Genomic DNA, 19,615 nt, shown 5'->3' with positions numbered 1-19,615 from the left:
CGTGGAGATAGAGAAACAGGCTAATTAATAAGGACATTAAGAGTTTTAAAGAGGTGAAGGGAAGCAACAGAAAAAGCAAAAATACTAAACTCAGACCTTTATGCTCAGTGGAATGATATACACCATCTACCATCCAACACAAGGGAAATCAGAGAGACTAGCAAGTGTGTACTTCTTATTTAAGACATGCTTGGAACACTCATCAAAATACACCCTTACGAGAAGGAGTGATTATACTGTATTATAATGAAGGATTTCCACATTTTATCAACAGCTGTTGAAAACATTACACTATTATCTCTCTTGATTATCAAATGAGATCTCCTTCTGGGAAGACTTGAGAGATTTACTCAAGAATCAATCAAGGGTAATGGAGCGAAGGAGAGAACTGAAGAGTGCACAGTACTTTAAATAAAGAGCCTAAGAAGCAGTTGGCAAGGGGACACAAAGTCTTGATAACTTAGTAAGAACAGGCTCATCGGCACTGTTTAAAGATGAGATCACTCCAAAGTCTGTTCAACAGATTAAAAAAACATTTATGTTCTGGAACAAAACCAAGGAGAGGGTGCAAAGAATTCACCAAGTAATTCCACTTAAGTAACTAGAGGGCTCCTCACAGGGTATCAGGATCAAAAGCATCATATGGAGCCCAAGCAGATTCTGCTAACTGAATCACTGGATAATGAAGTATTTTAGTGAGTCTGAAAATACGTAGTTTGATCTGTAACCATTTTCAGCAAATCCTGGAAGTCTATCAGCGACAAGGCTACTGTGGGAAAGCTTTGACAGACAAACCTGGATTTAGATTCCAAGGTATCCTAGGAGACCTAAAACTAAGGCGAAAGTTGGGACACATACTGGCAGATGGAATGAGGGGAGAACAGTGAGAGAGCAGATACTCAATGCATCAACCCAGAGATGAAGTTCTGGGAACGGTGTCAAATACTAATGCAGGCCTTCCTTATTCAACACAGTGATTTTTCCAGAAAAGAAGAGTCTTTAGGTCCCAAAGATCTTTATTAAACATCATTATACAAACACACTGTGACAAAATGAGACTTGAGAAAACCAAAAATACAAATAGCTCACTAGAGCCCTGCAACTCAAGTGTGGCCCCTGAACCAGGACCACTGGCACAACCTGAGAGTTTACAAGGAATCGGAATCTCAGGGCCCACCCAGACCGTCAAAATCAGCCTCTGCATTTTAATAAGACCCCAAGTGATGTGCATGCATATTTAATTTTGAGAAGCACTGTGCTAAAAGACACCAGAACATTTTACTTTCTAAACATTCTGACTCAACAAGCTTACCGTCTAGTTACAAACAGAAAAGGAGAATGAAACTTAAGAATTAATCTTGTAACTAGAACCATTTAGTTATTGAATTGTTTTAGCCTATCTTAGATAATACGGTTGTTGCAGAGAATATTTTTAAATTCCAGCATTCTGGTTATTTATATTACACATAACAAGCTGCCCCCTAGCCCAATCCTTTGGACACAGTTAAAGTTTTAAGTCTTTCATTCCTCAAGCTGGCCTTACTCAAAGTAAGAAAACACAGGAAGTAATGATGCCTACGGAAGTCTGAACTTTCTTACCAGAGTACTTTACTGGCATAATGAAAATAGAATTTTTCCAAAACAAAAATAAAACCTACAACTATGCGTCTATTACTTTAGATGTGCAGACGCAATGTATAATTTTTAAAGTGCTCCTCACAGGTTCCAAACAAAATAAAATCTCTATCACTTGTTACATAAATGATCATGGACACCACCTGAGTTCTTACGCAGAGGTTTAGTACCCGCTGTATTTCCACAGAAAGAATTAATGAGAATCTGTTATCAGGTAGGAATTTACCTGCTAGACTGATCAGATGAGGGTCGTGGTGGCAGTGGTTCCACTGAAAACAATTCTTCACTGCCCTGCATGGCATCTATGCTAGTACTAGCCAGAGTAAAAGGTGCAGTAGGGCGAGCGATCCCCATTCTAACAGGAACGATCAGCGACTCTGCTACATTGCACAATTCTTCTACAGCGTAAGGTAGTAGTGCTTGGAATACACGCTTGCATTTTCCAATTGGCTGTGGGATAAAGTTGCTAGAGCAAAAAGGAAAATCCAGGAATCTTTTATGATTCTTTTCATATACACAATGTTATCATTATCACAAAAAATGTGTGTAGAAGGAAACAAAAGCCAAAATCAAGAAGGAGGTCTTACTTTTTCTTTTTGGACGAAGCCATTTCCACACTAAGAATGACAAAAACTCTTGCCACTGAACGCAAAAACCTCATCGTCACAGCAATAGCTTCTTCCCTACGTCCCGGTGTGTATTTGTTTTGGAGTTCTTTCACTAGTGTACCTAGTAGAGTATCTAAAAGCTTTAAAAAATTGTAATCACTCTATTAATGTTGAGACAAAAGATTTATAAAGTAAAAAGTTCTAACACTTTCTGAAGATTAACATTTCATAATAAGAACCTCAAAGTAAATTTAACCAAAACATTTCTAATGTCAGTGATTAATTTATGCCACATGCTTAGCATGTCTTTGACCTACAGTGGGTCTCAAATGTCTGTTTTCCCTTTTTAGTCTTATAGTTCTTTGTATATCAATATTTAGAAGAAAAATCAAATCAAAGAAAGTATGTATTTCACTCACTATAGGGTACATATTGAAAAAATAAAACATATTCAAATACTTTATATTAATAAACTCATAATCCCATCCTTCCCACTGAGTCATTATTATTCTTACTTTCTCATTTCTATGCAAGGTCTATCATATACATATTAATTACAGAGAACATCCAATTTCACATTATTGGTTTTTTTTTTAATGTTACTTAAACTTTATTTCTAAATTGCTACATTACATTTCAACAAGTGGCTGGGCTATAATTTGATTCAATAATCCACTATTAGTGGATCCATCAAGTATTTCATCTTTTATTATGCTGTGACATGATTTTTTTCTTTCTTATACCATAAATTATGATGAGTTCTGGGGACACTGATTTTTTCTGGCTCATGATTTTATTGCCAAGTTGTTTTCTAAAAGAATACCAAATGCAATGCCACCCCACCAGTGTCTTAAGTTGTTCTTTTTACCATAAATTCATCAACACTAGGTTTTATGGTTTTATTCTTTTCTAGTTTCACAACAAAAAGGAGTACTTAACAAAATTTGCACTATTAATTTTGAACACTGTTCCATACATTTTTACACTGTTGCCTTATTAATACATTTTAGAATTTTTGCTTAGAATGAAAGGAGCTTCTGTTGTTAATGGAGACATTTAAATCACCCCCAAAATTCCATTCCCCTTAGTGTACTAATTCAAGCTCATCAGTACTTAGGAGTTTGGCTCAAATAAAATCATGGGAAGCTAAGTCAGAAAACATTGTTTTCATGTACCTGTATATAAACATCCAAAGAACTTACCAAAATATCTGCTGTACACTTGACTATAAGGCAATGAGTGAAACAGTCCAGCCGAATGGTGCCACTTTGCTGATTGAGGTAAACTTGCTCTTCTGGCAAAAGATGGCCTATCCTACTGCTGGCACTGAGACTTGAGGGGGAAGATAAGATAATGCACTGTGGTCACCTATATTAACATGGGAAATACATAAATTTAAAACGTATTTAATGAATACATACGGGTCTTTATTCTCCTGTGACCCAAACATAATCATAGATTTCAAAGCATTCCAGTCCTGTAGAACACGTTCCAACGCAAGCTGGGCAAACCTTGGGGGTTCTAAATCATGATCAGGCATATCCGAATCTAAAAAGAAAAAGAAATAGGGAGTAAGAAATAAATATAATGCTTTTCATAGGTGTCATAACTGTCAGACTCACCCACCTTCAGGATTGGCCGTTTTTCGGTTACGATCCTCCCTGATGCGAGGAGGTCTGTACTGACAGTGCTCTACTGTTTGCCTTGCAACTGTCTGCACTAAAAACAGCAGGAGGTGCTCTCCCCTGCAAAATGGAACATTGTCGTGAGCAGGGAGAGGGGGAGGGCTACTTAGATGCGACGTGCATATTTCAATTTATGTCCTTAAAAAATCCCACTTGCCTGCTGTTTGGCAGAGTAACCAAATTAGTAGCAGTGAGCAGGCGGTAAAGTAGATCAAGACGAGCAGATTTCTGTCCAGCAATTAGAGTTTTACATTTGCATTTTTCCCAACAATCACAATAGGCTGTTGGTGACGTCCTTTTGAGTCTAGAAAGAATTCATATACAAGTACAAAAACTGAAATTTAAAAAGACAGACACAAAGATCTCTACTGAAATTATGGAGGTGTAACTTATTGACACCAGAGAGAACCCTTAGTTTTTAAATGCAAAGTGTAACTCTTAAAGCATACTTAATTAGGAAGAGTACTTAGAGGCATGAAGTCTATAAAGTTACTTTCATGAGAAGAGGGACCTTGTAATGACTAGGGTATAGTCACCTCCTTTGGAATGTCTTCATTCCCCACAGCCCCCATCCAGTGTAGGTGGTCCTTCGATGGGCATCTAATAAACCCTAAAACCCTTAGGGGCAGATGTTTCTTGCTTGTGTCCTCTCAAAGGGCTGTAAACCCTGTTAGGACAAGGATTCTCTTATCCACCACCACCCAAGCATCTAGTGTGTCAAAGCACTTAGTAAGCAATCAATGAATAAGTACAGTATCACTTTCAGATGTTTAAAATAAGGAAAACAAACGGATGAGCCAAAGCTCTTTTAATAAAAATCATAAATACCAATGCAATACCTATAAACATTTTCTACTTGTCCTACATATTTTAAAGCAAAAAAGATGGTTTTTTTACAAACCAATTCTCTGTTAACCATAACATCTACTCTTCTGTAGCACAGTTACAGCTGAAGTCCCTGCTGAGATGCTGAGGCACTGCAAACGCTCATGCTCGAGTATTTTATTGCTTCTTAAGTCTGGGAAAATTAACAAACTAGCCATGGTAACTCTACTGCTGGATGAAAGGTTATTACATTCACTTTAAGAAGAAAATAAACATACACCATGATTCACTTAATACCAGCAGGGATCTCCTGCTAGCAGACCCTACTACAGGGGCCTGAGACTTTGGCTGGCAAAGTCGAAAAAGCAAAAGCAAATGAAAAACATTACAAAGTACACACTGAATCAGCAACCGTATTTTAATACATAAAGTAGCTTAAGGAGAACAACGTGACAAACCTCATGCTCCCTTAATTAGCAGAACATTATCTTGTTGAAGATTACAGCAATATGAATCTAAGCAATTTCTAATATGAAAGAAGACGAGAATTGTACTCACTTGCAATCATGACCTTTATGACAAACCCTTGCACATTCTGTACAACAACAGAGTGACTCCAGCAAGCCACAGGTTCGACACTCAAAAATATCCTAAAATTTGAAGCATTTATTTTTTTAAAGAAGAATATATGTACATTTCACCATTGTAATTATTTCTGGTATTTTCTGAAATAATTAGTCAATCACAATGAAAGCAGAACAAAACTAATGTGCTTTGCAAACAAAGAGTAATAAATGGGTACAGCGAAAACACATTTTATAGTATTATACAAGTGGAAGTCAAAGATTACCGGTGGGGCAAAACTAACTCATATCATACCCCCAAAAAGGCATTATTGTTATAAAATCTGTGTCAAGAACTGTGGATCTACTTAGAGTGAAGATTTCTTAATTTTCAAGGTATCTCATAATTAACCTAACGATCACCTCCCTCTGCCTCACTTATTTAGGAATTAAATAAAAATTAATTTCCTTTAGAGAATTTTGTAACTTAGAATAAAAGGAAATACTAGAGTTAGAATTCCAGAGCTAAGAACTATAATGTTGTGACAGTGAAAGGGAAAAAAGGAAAAAGGGACCTGAAGACAGCATTTATATGGGGAAATAAAAAATAGCTTACCTGGTTAATGTGCTCTGCTCCTGTCCACGTGAAACTGCAGGTATCGTTACAACATAACACATATAAGGGTGAGTCATCAGGGTTGGTACCTGACGGGCAAACCATTCCCATAAATACATCTTCCTCTTTTTCACTTGAGGATACTTCAGCTAAAAAGATTTAAGAACACAGTAGTTCAGGTATCACCAAAGGCCTTAATTATAGCCATCTACTACTTTACTCAAATGCCAAAGCTCTAACATTTACATGGTATAAATAAAAAACAACTACATATTAATTTCAAAAATTAATATACAAGTCAGTGTGCAAGAAATTCAGTCAATTCTGGTACAAAGTAAAAGCAAAGTGTAATTATATCATAACCACGTGATGACAGCTCTGCGTTATGCAGTTAAGATTAAAGTTCTAGCTCTATTTAACAAATTATAGAAAAATCACATAAGTTTTGTAGCCAGTATTTTAAACTATGTTAGTCTTTTAAAGGCTGGATGGCAGGAACTGATGATATTCCTTACTGCATTCTATTAAGCAGGAATTCCAAGTCAGAAGGAAGACCAGTAAGACACCTGGCCTATTATTTCTATAAAATTGTATCACTACCACCAATTAACCACTGACACGTTCTATCAGTAATCCATCTTTATTTTCAAAATATTAGTCATTACATTACCCACTATGCAAACATTTTTAATTTTAAAAATTACACCAGCTTTTTTGGTGGAAAGTTAGAAGACTAACTGGAAAATGTGCAAACGTGAATTTTACACACACACAAATGCACACGAATGAAAGAATAAACTGATAGTTTTTACACAATTATATCATTTCAAGACACAGAAATTATCTCTGAATGTTATGTATGTAGAGGAAAATCTATTCCAATTAAAAAATAAGCAATTCTTTTTAAAAAGGACCTGAAATAAATTACCTTTTGCAATTTTCTGGGCTGTTTCTAAAATGGTAATTGCAGCAGGATAAGCTCGGCCACTTACAGCTGACATAAACGGGGTCATGCCTCTTGCATCCCTAAAGTGAGAAAAATTATACATAAAAGTATTAGTAATAAGGGGCGCCTGGGTGGCTCAACTGGTTAAGCGTCTGCCTTCAGCTCAGGTCATGATCCCAGAGTCCTGGGATCAGGCTCCCTGCTCAGTGGGGAGTATCACTCTCCCTCTGCCCTCCCCACTGCCTGTGATCTCTCTCTCGATCACTCTCCCTCAAATAAATAAAGCCTTTAAAAAATTAATAATTATTTTCCTCCTTGATTATAAAAGAAATGGGTGTCCATGATGAAACAAAAAATAGTTCTGCTGTATTAAATAATAATGTCCTAACAGTGAAAGAAAATCACTGGTGGTATTTTCTACTTTCTACTATCCCATTTAAGAAAGCAAGCCTCCTCTCTAAGAATCCTTGTCTCTCTCAAGCATGCTCTCCTTCCATGGCCTTAGTGACACTAAAAGAATAGAATCATCAAGGGCTCTAGAGTCAAACTAGTATTCTCTAGATGTGGGGGTAGTAACTGCCTCTATCTCCTACAACAATGATGATGATTAAATCAATTATTACTTAAAAACCTTTTAACACAATGCCTAGCAAATAAAATGTATTCAATAAATGTTACTTATTATTATCTATTTTCTCTTAAAAATGTACCTTCAGTATTCTTCCCTGAATTTCTATTCCCTCCTGGATCCTTTACATTTCCCAAAATTTAGTCCTCAACCACCTGTGCGTCCCTCTCTGATCCACCAAAGCAAGAACTCCTTCTGTGACGATAACACAGTACCACCATCTGCACCTGCTTACTTGGTAACTCAGGATTTCCCAATGATACCTCACACTCAACATGTCTAACAACTAAAATCACCTGTGTCCCCAAACCTGCTCTCTACCTGACTTACGTCCGCCAATAGCAGCACTGCTCCTAGAGATTAAGATAAAAAAATCTGGATTCTTCCTGAAGTCTTCCCTTCTAAATCATTTTTTTTGCTCTTGCATTTAATCCTCCTTTTCTGTTTTCCAGTTCGGTTTATTGTAACACATATACTAAAGACGACGGGCGGGCATAAAAACCAAAGCTTTGGTCAACTCCAGTCTCTACTCTCGACTATTTAATCCTTTTTTACCCAACCATCACATTATTATTCTTATAAACCCACCTTGATAAGTATTAGTCTATCCAAAGCCATTATTCGTAGGCTTCAAGCCAAGGAATAGAGAACAAAGTGGTGGCTTTCACCTAGTCTTTCAGATCCACTGGCTACTGCTCTCCTCTGTAATCCTCCCCTACTAATCAGGTACATCACTGTGCCCCTAACATATTCATACCTCTCCATTTCTCTGTTTTTGCTCACTTTTCTCCCTATTTCCCAAGCTTCATACCACCTCTGATCAGGTTAAAAATGAGTTGGTTGAGAATAAAATCCTCTGCACCTTTACTAACCAGGATAATTTTACCAAAATTCACTTTCTTTAGCTTGTATTATAAAAGCAAAATCCAACCACCCACACCTGGGACTGGAGGGAGATCAATGGGTAGGGGAAGGGGAAACATTAAATTGGAAATAATTAATTCTCCTATATTTGAAATATAAAAAAGGAAACAAAGAACCAATTTGAGAATTCCTAGGCTTATCACCTAAAGGGCAAAAGAACCTTGCCTTTCCTCTAATCTGTTTCAAAGCTGTCATCAATAATACAAGTTTATTAACAGAATGGCATTTTGACTGTTTTCCAGGTAGGTTATGTATTTTCTCAGACAGGGGGTTGGGGGACAGCAACTGCTACTGACACTAAAATAAAGGACTGGTGAACTAGAAATGCACTGTGGAAATGGAAAATGGGCTAAGAGGAGAAGGGGGGAGGGCCTGGGTGACTCACTTTAAGCATCTGACTTTAGCTCAGGTCATGATCTCAGAGGCCTGGGATCAAGTGCCGTGTAGGGCTCTGTGCTCAGTTGGGGGAGCCTGCCTGTCCCTCTTCGACCTCTGTGCCCCCCCACCCCGCACAACTCGTGCACACTCATGCTCACTCTAATAAAAAAAAAATTTAATTTTTTTTAAAGACTTTATTTATTGGTCAGAGAGCGAACACATGAAGGGTGGGGGGCAGAGGGAGAGAAAGAAGCAGACTCCCCACTGAGCAGGGAGCCCCATGTGGGGCTCGATCCCAGGACCCTGTGATGATGACCTGACCCAAAGGCAGATGCTTAACCAACTGAGCCACTCAGACGTCTAAGAAAGTCTTTTAAAAAAAAAAAAAAAAAAAAATTAAGAGAAGGGAATAAGAACACACTATAAATTTTTAGGTAACACCAAATGATGGAGGAAATGATACAAAATAGTATCTTTAAAAATACCATAAATAGAAATTAAAACTGATAAGTGAGAAAATAAAAATAGAAAAAACTGTATTTGTTTATATACCATTTTTATCTATGCTTCAAACCACTAATAAATTAGTAAGCTGCTTCTGGAGTAATAGCTTATTTCCAATTCAGTGACTTATTTTACTAGTGGGGCAGCCTTCATTAAAGTAATCAGAAGTTCACATGTTCGGTCATTATGGCCTAAGGCCAATAAGCCTTAAACAAAAACTCTTGCCCTCAATAATAACTCAAAACACCTTCTTGTGCTTAAATATGAGGCGGCAGCATAAGGATGATGACTGGGAGTCTCAATTCTGGAATCAAGAAACAGACCACAGTCGAATTCCAGTTGTGTGACTCACTAGTTTCATGACCCTGGGCAGGTTAATTAGCCTCTAAGACCATTACTTCAAAAATAAAATGTAAATAATATTACCTATTCCACACTGCTATTGTTAGAAGAGTTAATGCAAGTACAGTTTGGCACAGATAAGAGCTAACTTTTATAAAAATGCCTCTTACTGAGTTTGTAAAGGAACATAAACAATCAGGCTAAAAGCAGAGCTATAACCTACCAATAGGGAATGAGCATCTGCCACACAATACTTATCAAAAACTCTGCATAATCTCATTAGGATTTTGTAAGCCAAAAAAATGTCCAAAGAAACCATCAGAATCATCCAGAGTTTAGAATACAGATTCCAGGCCCCATTCCAGACCTACTCAGTCATGCTTCTAGTGCAAGTTTGGGGAAGAATCTGTCATTTTTAAAGTTCTCAAGCTGACAGTGACAGAATTTATGAATTCACATGGAGAATAACTATACTATGATCTTTTTAACACACACACACACACACACACACACACACACACACGTATATACCTCCACATCAAGCTCCATAAAAGTTGTTTGTATTCAATTAGTGTATACTGAATTATACTAAGAAAGGCCTTTCATTGAAGAGCACTTGGTTAATCACAGAGGGAATACAATGCTAGGTTTTGATTATTTTAAATTCACAGTAGGTAACTATTGTCCATACATCACCAGATCAACTTAAATAGTAAAAGGAGCTAAGCTAAATCTTTATAGCAAAAGTATATTAAACTTCTTACTTGGCAGAGAGGAGTTCTCGTAAATATGGCTGCAGTACAACACTGTCGCATAACAATTTTAATATAAAATGAGCATTGGCCTTTCGATCCTTGGATTCTACTACAGATGGCTCTGTGGAAGGACCTGTAATTAAACAGATTTATTTGGTAACAAAACAAGAGTAAACAAGGCAGTAAAAGAATATTCTGGAATAACATACTAAGTATCTATTAAATAAGCCACCAGAAAAATATTCTACTATCAGTAATAAATTAGTAACTTCAGTATAGAGAATTTAAACACATTAACACATTTTACAACTCCCGACCGATGAAATGTATGTTCACACACACAATTTCATTGACATATGGGAGATGTAATTCAGCGAATTAGTTATTTTTCAAGCCAAAGAAGTCTCCCTGAGGTTAAGTGCAGATCTGCAGAAACCCAAATGCCTAGACAGATAAAATAGTACAGATTCTCACCTGGAATGGTGGAGGTGCTTGGTCCTTGACCGGTGCCAGTCGCTGCTGTGGTAAGAGATCCCACAGCAGGGGCCAGGATAAAATCAATGTCACCATCTTTCAGTAAACAGAACAGCAGGATGTACATCATTATAGGCAACATATCCCTAACATGTTCTCTTAACTGGCCTTAAGGCTTTTCTCTGCAAGCCAAAGGTCAAATCGGACAGAGGTTTAAGTAGAAACTTGTTTTCCAAACCATAAGAGAAGGAATCCACTAGGCGAATTATTGACTTATTGTGATAGATGAGAATTAGCTTCTTGCCAGTATGGAAATAAATATTTCAATGAAAGAGCTTCTAGAATTTTATTTTTTAAGTTATAAACCCCCCTAAATCGAATCTCAACAACTAGTTACAGTTTACTCGTTATGCTATTTTTAAATACTTCAGATTTCGAAATAACCCACTAAAATGTTCGATTTCCTTTCTTTCAGGACCTTGTTTTTTTGTCAAACACTAAATAAAATAACAGATCTTACCAGGATCCATCGCAGGAGGGTCAGGAACCCAACTAGGGGGAGCTATGGGGGGCGAAACCGGATCCTGGTGGTCACTGGATGAAGCTCCAGCTTCATGTCTACCCAAACCAGCTGCTCTCAGCGAACGTCGCATCATTTCCCGTAATCTCAAACTAGAAGAACATGGAGGAAATCGGAGCTCACTACCATGGCTAAATGTAATGAAAAGGTGCACAGAACTTCTCATCTGAGATCAAAGTTTGTTCTACAAGCAAATACTCCAGGCAAGGGAAGTGAAGTACAAATGCCAATTCTGGAATCACAGAGTAAGTCAGTGAGGGATAGAAATGAAACTGGGGGCACCCAGTTCAGCACTAAAACCACTATATTAAGCTCCCACACAAACTTAAGCACAGGGAACAAAACTTGCAGTGAAGATTAGAAAATAATCTTTCATACAATTAAGGTAATGAACAGCTGAACATTAAGACAAAAAGAATTTTCTGTCCCCTGTTTATAATCGGTAAGAATTAAGTTTAATAATAGACATCAGCAGACATACTGATTAGAACAAAACCGATACTGTTAGCTCACTTAAATAAATCCCTTTGCTGTGATCTCAAAAGCAATTAAACTAATGTCCACACGGTGAGTAGTCTTAAAACAAAGACCAATTTAGATTTATTTTTTATACAAAAAAAAAAAAAAGTCTTTTTTTAACAGTACAACTTGCATCCCAAAGAAATTAATGAAACTGGAGCTTGTAAAATGTGTTGTTAAATGTCTGGGCATGATTTTTTTTTCCTCCTGCTATACAAGGGAAAAAAAAAAAACACTGCAAAGGTGTGCACATCACTAAAAAGAAAAGGAAATAATCACAAACACAGATCTTGTTAGGGGAACTGGTAACTACCTATATAAAAATCTATACCTCTGAATAAAAGCTTACAAAGCCCACAAAATTAACGTTACAAACTAACAGCAATTAAGAAAGAGCACATAAGGCAAATTCCCTTCCATCAGTCACAATTTTAGAGTCTCCAAATGAATAAAGACTAAAAATTCAATTGTAAGGGCCAGGTAACACATAAGGGACTTCATTCTCCCATGCAGATTTAATCCCAAAGACATGACATTTCTCTGATGTGAAAGACCTTACCAGGTGAGCATTAGATGTCTACAAATAAATAGTTTAGAAAGATTTTTATTAATGTTTGAATCTTCTAATTGTAATTGTCGTGTAATCCGAGGATAAATGTGGTTTTCCATATCGATACACTTTCCATTTTATGAGGAATTTTTTTTTTTAAAGCTTTTACAAAAAATTTCTTTTAGAGGCTACTTTCAGGAACATGTCTATTTTAAAAAGCTTATATATATATGAAGATACCTTTGGGAACAGAAGCATTGTTTGGAAGATTCTGCAAAGTAAATTTTACTGTCTCAAATAATATATTAGTTATTATAGTATTCATTATCAAAAAGTACCTACAGTTAAATTTTGTGGTATCTTTGATGTCTTCCCTCTCCCAATTTAGAAGTCTGAGTTTAAGAGTTTTTAGAATATGGAGGGAAGCAGGGCACAGGGATTCTTTCAGTCGAGGTCACTTCTCTGTCCGAAGACCTCACCCAGAGAGAAAGACAGGCTCCTTACCAGGTAACAGCACACACCAGGGTGACTGTTCACACTGTGATGTTCCTAAATAATCTTAATTAAGCTCAACACAGACACTTGGTATCCTAGTGTATCTTACTCAAAACAGAGAGAGAGAAAGAGAGAGAGAGAGAGACAGAATCAGCAATTAAGTGGGAGGCACTGCAAATAACCTGAAAATAAATGCATGTTTGGGGCCTATTAAGAAGAATGCTTACATCAGGGTCACAAACTCAATGCCTACTGGGCCCGGAAGACAGTATCGATTGAGGAAAGGGCAGTCAGGTCTAAGAAGTAGGGAGTGATGGCAAACTAGAGGCATACATGCTTATCTAAAGGCATTCAAATTTTAAAGGAAAAAAAAAAAAAACTGTAACAGTGCACAGGCCAAAGAAAACATATGTGGGCTATTCTCCAACCTCTAGCTGAGAGTGGACTAAGAATAAAATGAAGATAAATTGAGACCATAGTCTCATCTTGAACTTGCAAACTCCCAACTCTGTTGTTGTGATGTAGTCAATTCAATATTAAATGAGGGGGTCATTCCTTTGTCATTTTAAAAAATTGTCCTTAACCACTTTTCTTCATTAGGTCTTGGGAACATTTTTAAGTACAACGCCCAGCTCCTCATATAGATTCTTTAAAAACAAAAAACAAAAAACAAAAAAAAGAAAATTATTCTTCAAGATGCTGTACACAATTCATGAAGATTCACCTGTATCCTCAGTGGCTGAGGACAATACTGAGGAGATACCACCTTGGCTGCTAAGATTCAGAGTTTTGACATTTCTTCGTATAGGCTTGCCTGGAGTCATCGTATTTTCTGACAATATGGAAGAATTCAAGGATGATGTAAGTTCCTCTTTGTAAGCACGTTATATCCATGCTACAGAAGCCTTAGAATCCAGTCATGTTCAAACATACCACTGTGACAAAAAAGCGAAGGTCATGTGTCTTCCAGATTAATAATCTCTAGAGTACATACACCTGCAATCAGATGCATCAATCAAGCTTTCCACTAAATCTGCCCTTTGTACTCAGGAACTATGAGTCACATAACAAAACTTCTGAGTCAAATCATCATCTGAAGACATTTAACAGTACTCCATTCAATATTGAAATTGCATCAGCTTTGAGCTTACAGCTCATGAATCCCAGCCTGCAAACTCATCAAGGGGCATCGCCTAGAAAATCCATTGTAGGCTAGAGGAGGGTTTCACTTCAATGAAGCAGAGTCTGTGGACTTCCTACTGCCCGGCGTGGATAATAAGACTCCTGTGCTTTCATCTGTTCAACCGGCAGCCCTGAGTTTGAACTGGTTAAGAGCACTGCAGTGAAATCTTCGGCAAATGCCTCAAAGGAGCTTACTCTGCAAATTATTTCTGTGAGCAACACATCACCCACTCTTGAAGCTCCTTTTAGTCTTTGCCTTCAAAATAATCCTTACATGAAAAAAAGATGGCAGCACTGGCATTGGACCAACCATATCAGAGTCCAACTTGATCTGCACCTGTATTTTCCCTGAGGAAATGAAATACCTGAAATAATTCAGAAACTAATTTCTTCATGAAGAATTTAAGTTGCTTTCCATTTTAGACCAAACACTTCGTCTGCCTAGTGTAGTCCTAAACAGATAAGCTGGTGATAATTTCCATTTTGTATAGTCTACATAAGGTCTTTGTACTGTTTTAAATTATAATTTGGTCACCCATAAATAGTTTGTGACAAATCTCACTTGAGGACATTTTTGAACCTGGGAAGCTATCAATTTTAGAAGAATCATTTTTAAAGGGAAAGTTGGATATGGAACAGAAAATAGGCAAAGAGAGTCTTCATTTTAAGTAGACTTTACAACCTATCACATGAGCACAGTGAGCAGTGCTTCCGTCAATGATCTGTCAAGTGTCCAAGAACTCTGGCTCTCGTGTCTAATATAAACATGCTTTTTCCTTCAGGAAAAAAACAAACGAAAAACAAAACAACAAAAAAAAAACCAAAAAAACGAAAACAACTATACCCTGAATTCTTTATACTCTTCATCTATTCAAACGCCTAGTAATTTTCTACATGTTATTAAAGTCTGTCCATCCCACGACCCAGAGAGCCTGAAAACTTAAAATAGCAACATTCACAATACACACCAGCCTTTCATTTCTTCCCAGATCACTAATACATCTGAGAAACTGACCTAAATAATAATCAGAAAATAAAAGATTGCAGTTCTTTCAATTATTGTTATTATTTGTTCTCCAACTTAAAAAAGGAACTTCCTAGGAAACAAGAATGATAAACTTAAAACACATTCAAAGAATCAAGGCTGAACTACTTGTCTAAATTATCTCAAATTTTTGAAGCATCCTAGATTCTACTGTGTTACACTTAAAATCTAATTAGATATTACCAGATCTTTTCCCCAGGGTGATACTGAAAGGAACAAAAACAAAGCAAAAGGACCCACCAATTCATGCATATGATAGGTATGAGAAACATTTTTCTGTACTTGGATTCTGTTTCCGCCAAATAAACTTTCCTGGTAAAAATCACATTACCTTCGACTACTTGATGATCCAGCCCGATTACCTGGGCCATTACTTGAAACAACTGATATTGCATTTGCAATGGCCTCAACAGCAGAAAGCCTTTCTGCAAATGTATTTCTTTCAGAGCGCTCTGCTTCTGAAACATAAGAGAAGAAATTAGGGTCAATTTACACTTCAAAAATAACTAAGATTAAGTATGTACTGGCCATTAAATGCTAACTATGTATTTTAGTACTTTAAATCACATGCTAGAGATAATGAGTAGCTTAATTTTTTCCTCCTTGGAGCAAGAGACACTTAAGACAGATTTAACTATGACCTTTAATATGTGACTTATTTCCTTATTCTGCCTTACTTTTTAACCCCCAAAGGTTAAAAAATAAGATTACTTATAAGTAGACTGAAATCTAGCTTTCACTACAAAGTACAAAAAAGACCCACAATTCAGTACCTCAGTCGAGGCTTATATACTACTCATCCTCCATTAATGATAAGGAAATAAAGGTTAGAAACCTACAAACAAACAAATTAAAAAAAAAAAAACGAGAAGAAAAGAAAGAAACAAAACTTGCAAAACTACTACTCGAAAATGTAGCTACCGGAGTATCACCAGTGGAATTTAGAATCAGGAAAAACATTAGGAACCACACAACCGCACTTCTAGGCTTGCAGATTTCCCCTTTGTTTAACCAATTAAAACCTTGAGGGCAAAAAAGCTTATTTTCCCAGAAAAATCTCATAACTCACTAGGTTGTTTTTCCCTGTACATTCTGAAAACTGGGATAAAAGTTGCTTCAATATAACTTGCCTTAACTAGCTAAATAATTCTCATGGTAATAAAAGTCATCTGCTATTATAAAATCAGTAAATCTCATTAAGTATTACACATAAAGTTTGTACATATCAGATAACAGAACTCAAGACAACAAAGCATACTGATAAGAAGTGATCTGCTTATGTTACATGGTCATCCTAAGAGGACAGACATCTTTACTGTCTAAGAATGGCAAAACTCCTAGTTTTCACAAAACAAAGAAAAAAGTACACACAAATTCTTCAGTCATTTCCTTTCCTTCCCTTTAATAGTTGTTTCATTTTCAAAACCGCCTAAAATTCCTTTTAAAGACGTTGTTATAGTTCTTATTCTCACCTTCTTCTTCTTTAGTTTCCTTATTGCTGGTTGGAAAACAAACTGATACACAAGCATGCAAAATATTTCGGTTTCCATCACATCTGTGGCCGATGAACGTCTGCAGCATCTGTAGACTCTGCTCTAAAACCACCGCTTGCTCAAGATTCATGAGGTATTGTCGACAGGCCTCATAGTCACAACGCAGAATGTGCTGCATTAAGGTTTGTTTCTGTGCTCAGATAAATCAGGGAAAAAACTCCAATGAATTTGAATAGCACATTACACATGTCAAAAATTCATTTTATAATTTCACACAATAACATAATTGGCTCTGAAAGGAAGTAGACACAAGTTAGCCTGCCAAAGGAGGTAAAATTAAGAGCCACATTTAAGCACAGTATACGACTGACAGAACAGAAAAGGGTGGATAAACTATCTGTAAAGGACACTAAGTATTTTCAGCTTTTGCAACTAACTCAACTCTGGCTGTGGCAGGAAAGTCACCATATACAACACACACGTGAATGACAGTGACTGGATCCGATCTGCCGTTAAGTCTGCCAACTCCCGGTTTGTATTAGTTCTTATGGAACTACTGAATTAGAATACTACTAGTACTGTTAATCAATTAAACAAAGGGTATACATTCTATGTATTTTATATTGGCTTACTCATACCCTCTTATGCTCATGAAGGTTACATCACATGTGGTACAGGAGAAAACCAAAACCTTCAACTTCCCTAAAATCACGACAGATGCAATCTCTCAGAGGTGACAACTAATGCACTTCATTTGTCAAATACCTGGTAATATTAGTTAATTTACAGAACATTCCACTAACTACCTAAGAAACAGCATGCTATTGACTGAGTATCTCTGGCCCCCAAAATTCATACGCTGAAAGCTAATCTCCAGTGCAATGGTATTTGGAGGTGAGACCTTTGAGAAGTAACTAAGTCACGAGGGTGGGGCCTTTGTGGGTGGGATTAGGCCCTTAAAAGGAACCAGAAGAGACAAGAGTTCTCTCCTCCCACCATATGAGAATACATGGCTGTCTATGAAACAACAGGTTGCCCCCACGAGGCACCAAATCTGCCCACACCTTGATCTCGGACTTCCAGCCTCCAGAACTGTAAGAAATTTCAGTTGGTTGTAAGCCAGTCTGATAGCAATCTGAACACACTAAGACACGGCATGAATAAATCAAGGAGTTCAAATGTACATCTTTCAGAATGTAAACCTGTAATTAAGGGATTTTAACGGACTAACTATAAAACATTAGTTTTGGAAAACAAGTAAATTTGTTCATTTTAACTAGAATTAAGAACTGGGAAAAGAGTGTGTGGAATACAAAGGGAAGAAGAAAGCTATGTTTGAACCACTTACCACCTCTCCTCCAAACCCCAATCTTATGGAGAGGAGGAAAGGTAAAGTGGGGGTTGGCAGGGCAGGAAGAACAAGAAATAGTTAAACTATTTTCAGTACCTGCCACAGGCCAGACAGGCCATTTTGATTGTGGCACTAAGACACCGGGGTGAGGTGATCCCATACACCGTAAGCTCCAGTTCAAGGGTATGAGGTAGAACACGTACGTAAGATTAAACTTTCCAAAGTCCAGTGACATATATGGAACAATTAATATTTGAGAGAATATGTCAAAGGCTCTCCGAATACTAAAAGGAGCACTACTATTTGAAAGTAACTGAAGTCAGGATACTCTGCTGCATACTCTGTGATGTAAAAGGTTTGCAAGCCATCAGCCAGTCATCGGGTTGGAAGCAGCTACAGGAACTCTCATCTCCAACCTGCTCCACATGGGCTCTCACTCTGAGACTCACCAATACCACACTTACTGTGTTACATGCAAAAGAGTTTAGTCTGCATCACTCTACGCTGTATTCATCACTTATTCTTGTAGCAAAAGGCAGAGTGAATTCAGTGCAACATTTCTCACAGATCTACTGTGCACCAAGCCCAAATCACTGAGGTAGAAGATAAATGATGGCGCACTTTATCGCTATCCAGGGGATGACGACACATTTTATCTTCACCCCCAAGATGCTGACAAGAGTGCAGGGGTCACAGAATCAAGTAACTACAGAAGCATCTGAAGTAATAATACAAATGAACGGAGGAGGCCAGGGGTAAAGAGATAACACAAACTGGATCATAAATAAATGGCAACATTCAGAGCAATTAAGTATGGGGAACTGCAATGAACTGGAGACACCACATACAGCCTCTAAAGGGGGCATGCTAATGGCTTTATGATGGCCCAGTGTTCCCAGATCTTCCCATTTTTTAAGAACAACTGAAAATCTGTGGACTTTAAAGAAAATTCCTGTGGTTTTTAAATGCTGGCAACCGATCAAGAATTTTAAAATGAGACAAAGGTTACTTCCAGGGGCCAAGTTCAGGCCATAGCCACCTCCTTAACCACAGCCCTATCCGTTTGGAACCTCTAGTCTAACACCTTACAATCAAAACTAGACCAGTATGAGCACTTGTCTCCAGACAACGAGCTTACTGGCAGCTCTCAGGAGTACCTGGATTCAGACTATTCTAGATGCAATTCTAAGTAGTTTGCTTTCACCTCCAACCTAATGGAGGTGAAAGCCCCCATACCAAGTTCTAACTCTTAATCAGGCTTTCATCCCCGCTGTCAAGAATGACCCAGATGGGAGCCAAATCCCCAAGCACGTTCAGCGCTTGCCTTGCCCGGCCAACAGCATCACCCGACATGGTTGATCACTGCGTCCTGCTTGACACATACTCGTCACCCGGCTTCCAAGACAACACTCATTCTAGTTTCCCTCCAACCCCTGTGGACACTGCTCCTTCTCAGTCTCATATGCAGGTTCCTCTTTATCTCCCTGGACATTTAAATGCTGATACTATTCTCATGG

At 37.5% G+C, this 19,615-nt stretch overlaps 1 protein-coding gene across 6 annotated transcripts in view; it reads right to left on the bottom strand.

Annotated features, from left to right (window-relative positions):
- Window positions 1–19,615, bottom strand: part of UBR5 (ubiquitin protein ligase E3 component n-recognin 5) — a 137,882-nt gene that overhangs the window by 34,338 nt on the left and 83,929 nt on the right. For 5 of the 6 annotated variants that reach the window (XM_032858561.1, XM_032858562.1, XM_032858559.1 and 2 more), the window contains exons 21-34: window positions 16,727–16,937; window positions 15,586–15,712; window positions 11,404–11,555; window positions 10,884–10,979; window positions 10,419–10,542; window positions 6,861–6,958; window positions 5,933–6,081; window positions 5,312–5,403; window positions 4,086–4,232; window positions 3,870–3,988; window positions 3,665–3,791; window positions 3,446–3,575; window positions 2,223–2,383; window positions 1,862–2,101 (exon numbers count right to left, since the gene is read on the bottom strand). In XM_032858561.1, the coding sequence (XP_032714452.1) occupies window positions 1,862–2,101; window positions 2,223–2,383; window positions 3,446–3,575; window positions 3,665–3,791; window positions 3,870–3,988; window positions 4,086–4,232; window positions 5,312–5,403; window positions 5,933–6,081; window positions 6,861–6,958; window positions 10,419–10,542; window positions 10,884–10,979; window positions 11,404–11,555; window positions 15,586–15,712; window positions 16,727–16,937 (1,973 nt within the window). The remainder of the gene's footprint in view (window positions 1–1,861; window positions 2,102–2,222; window positions 2,384–3,445; window positions 3,576–3,664; window positions 3,792–3,869; window positions 3,989–4,085; window positions 4,233–5,311; window positions 5,404–5,932; window positions 6,082–6,860; window positions 6,959–10,418; window positions 10,543–10,883; window positions 10,980–11,403; window positions 11,556–15,585; window positions 15,713–16,726; window positions 16,938–19,615) is intronic. The other variant, XM_032858564.1, reaches the window with a different exon arrangement.

This window comes from Lontra canadensis, unplaced genomic scaffold (assembly GCF_010015895.1).
Source record: "Lontra canadensis isolate GAN:19392208 unplaced genomic scaffold, GSC_riverotter_1.0 scaffold15, whole genome shotgun sequence".
NCBI classification, from domain to species: Eukaryota; Metazoa; Chordata; class Mammalia; order Carnivora; family Mustelidae; genus Lontra; species Lontra canadensis.
Note: the sequence above shows the minus strand (reverse complement) of the source record. Positions and strands in the feature narration are given on the sequence as shown.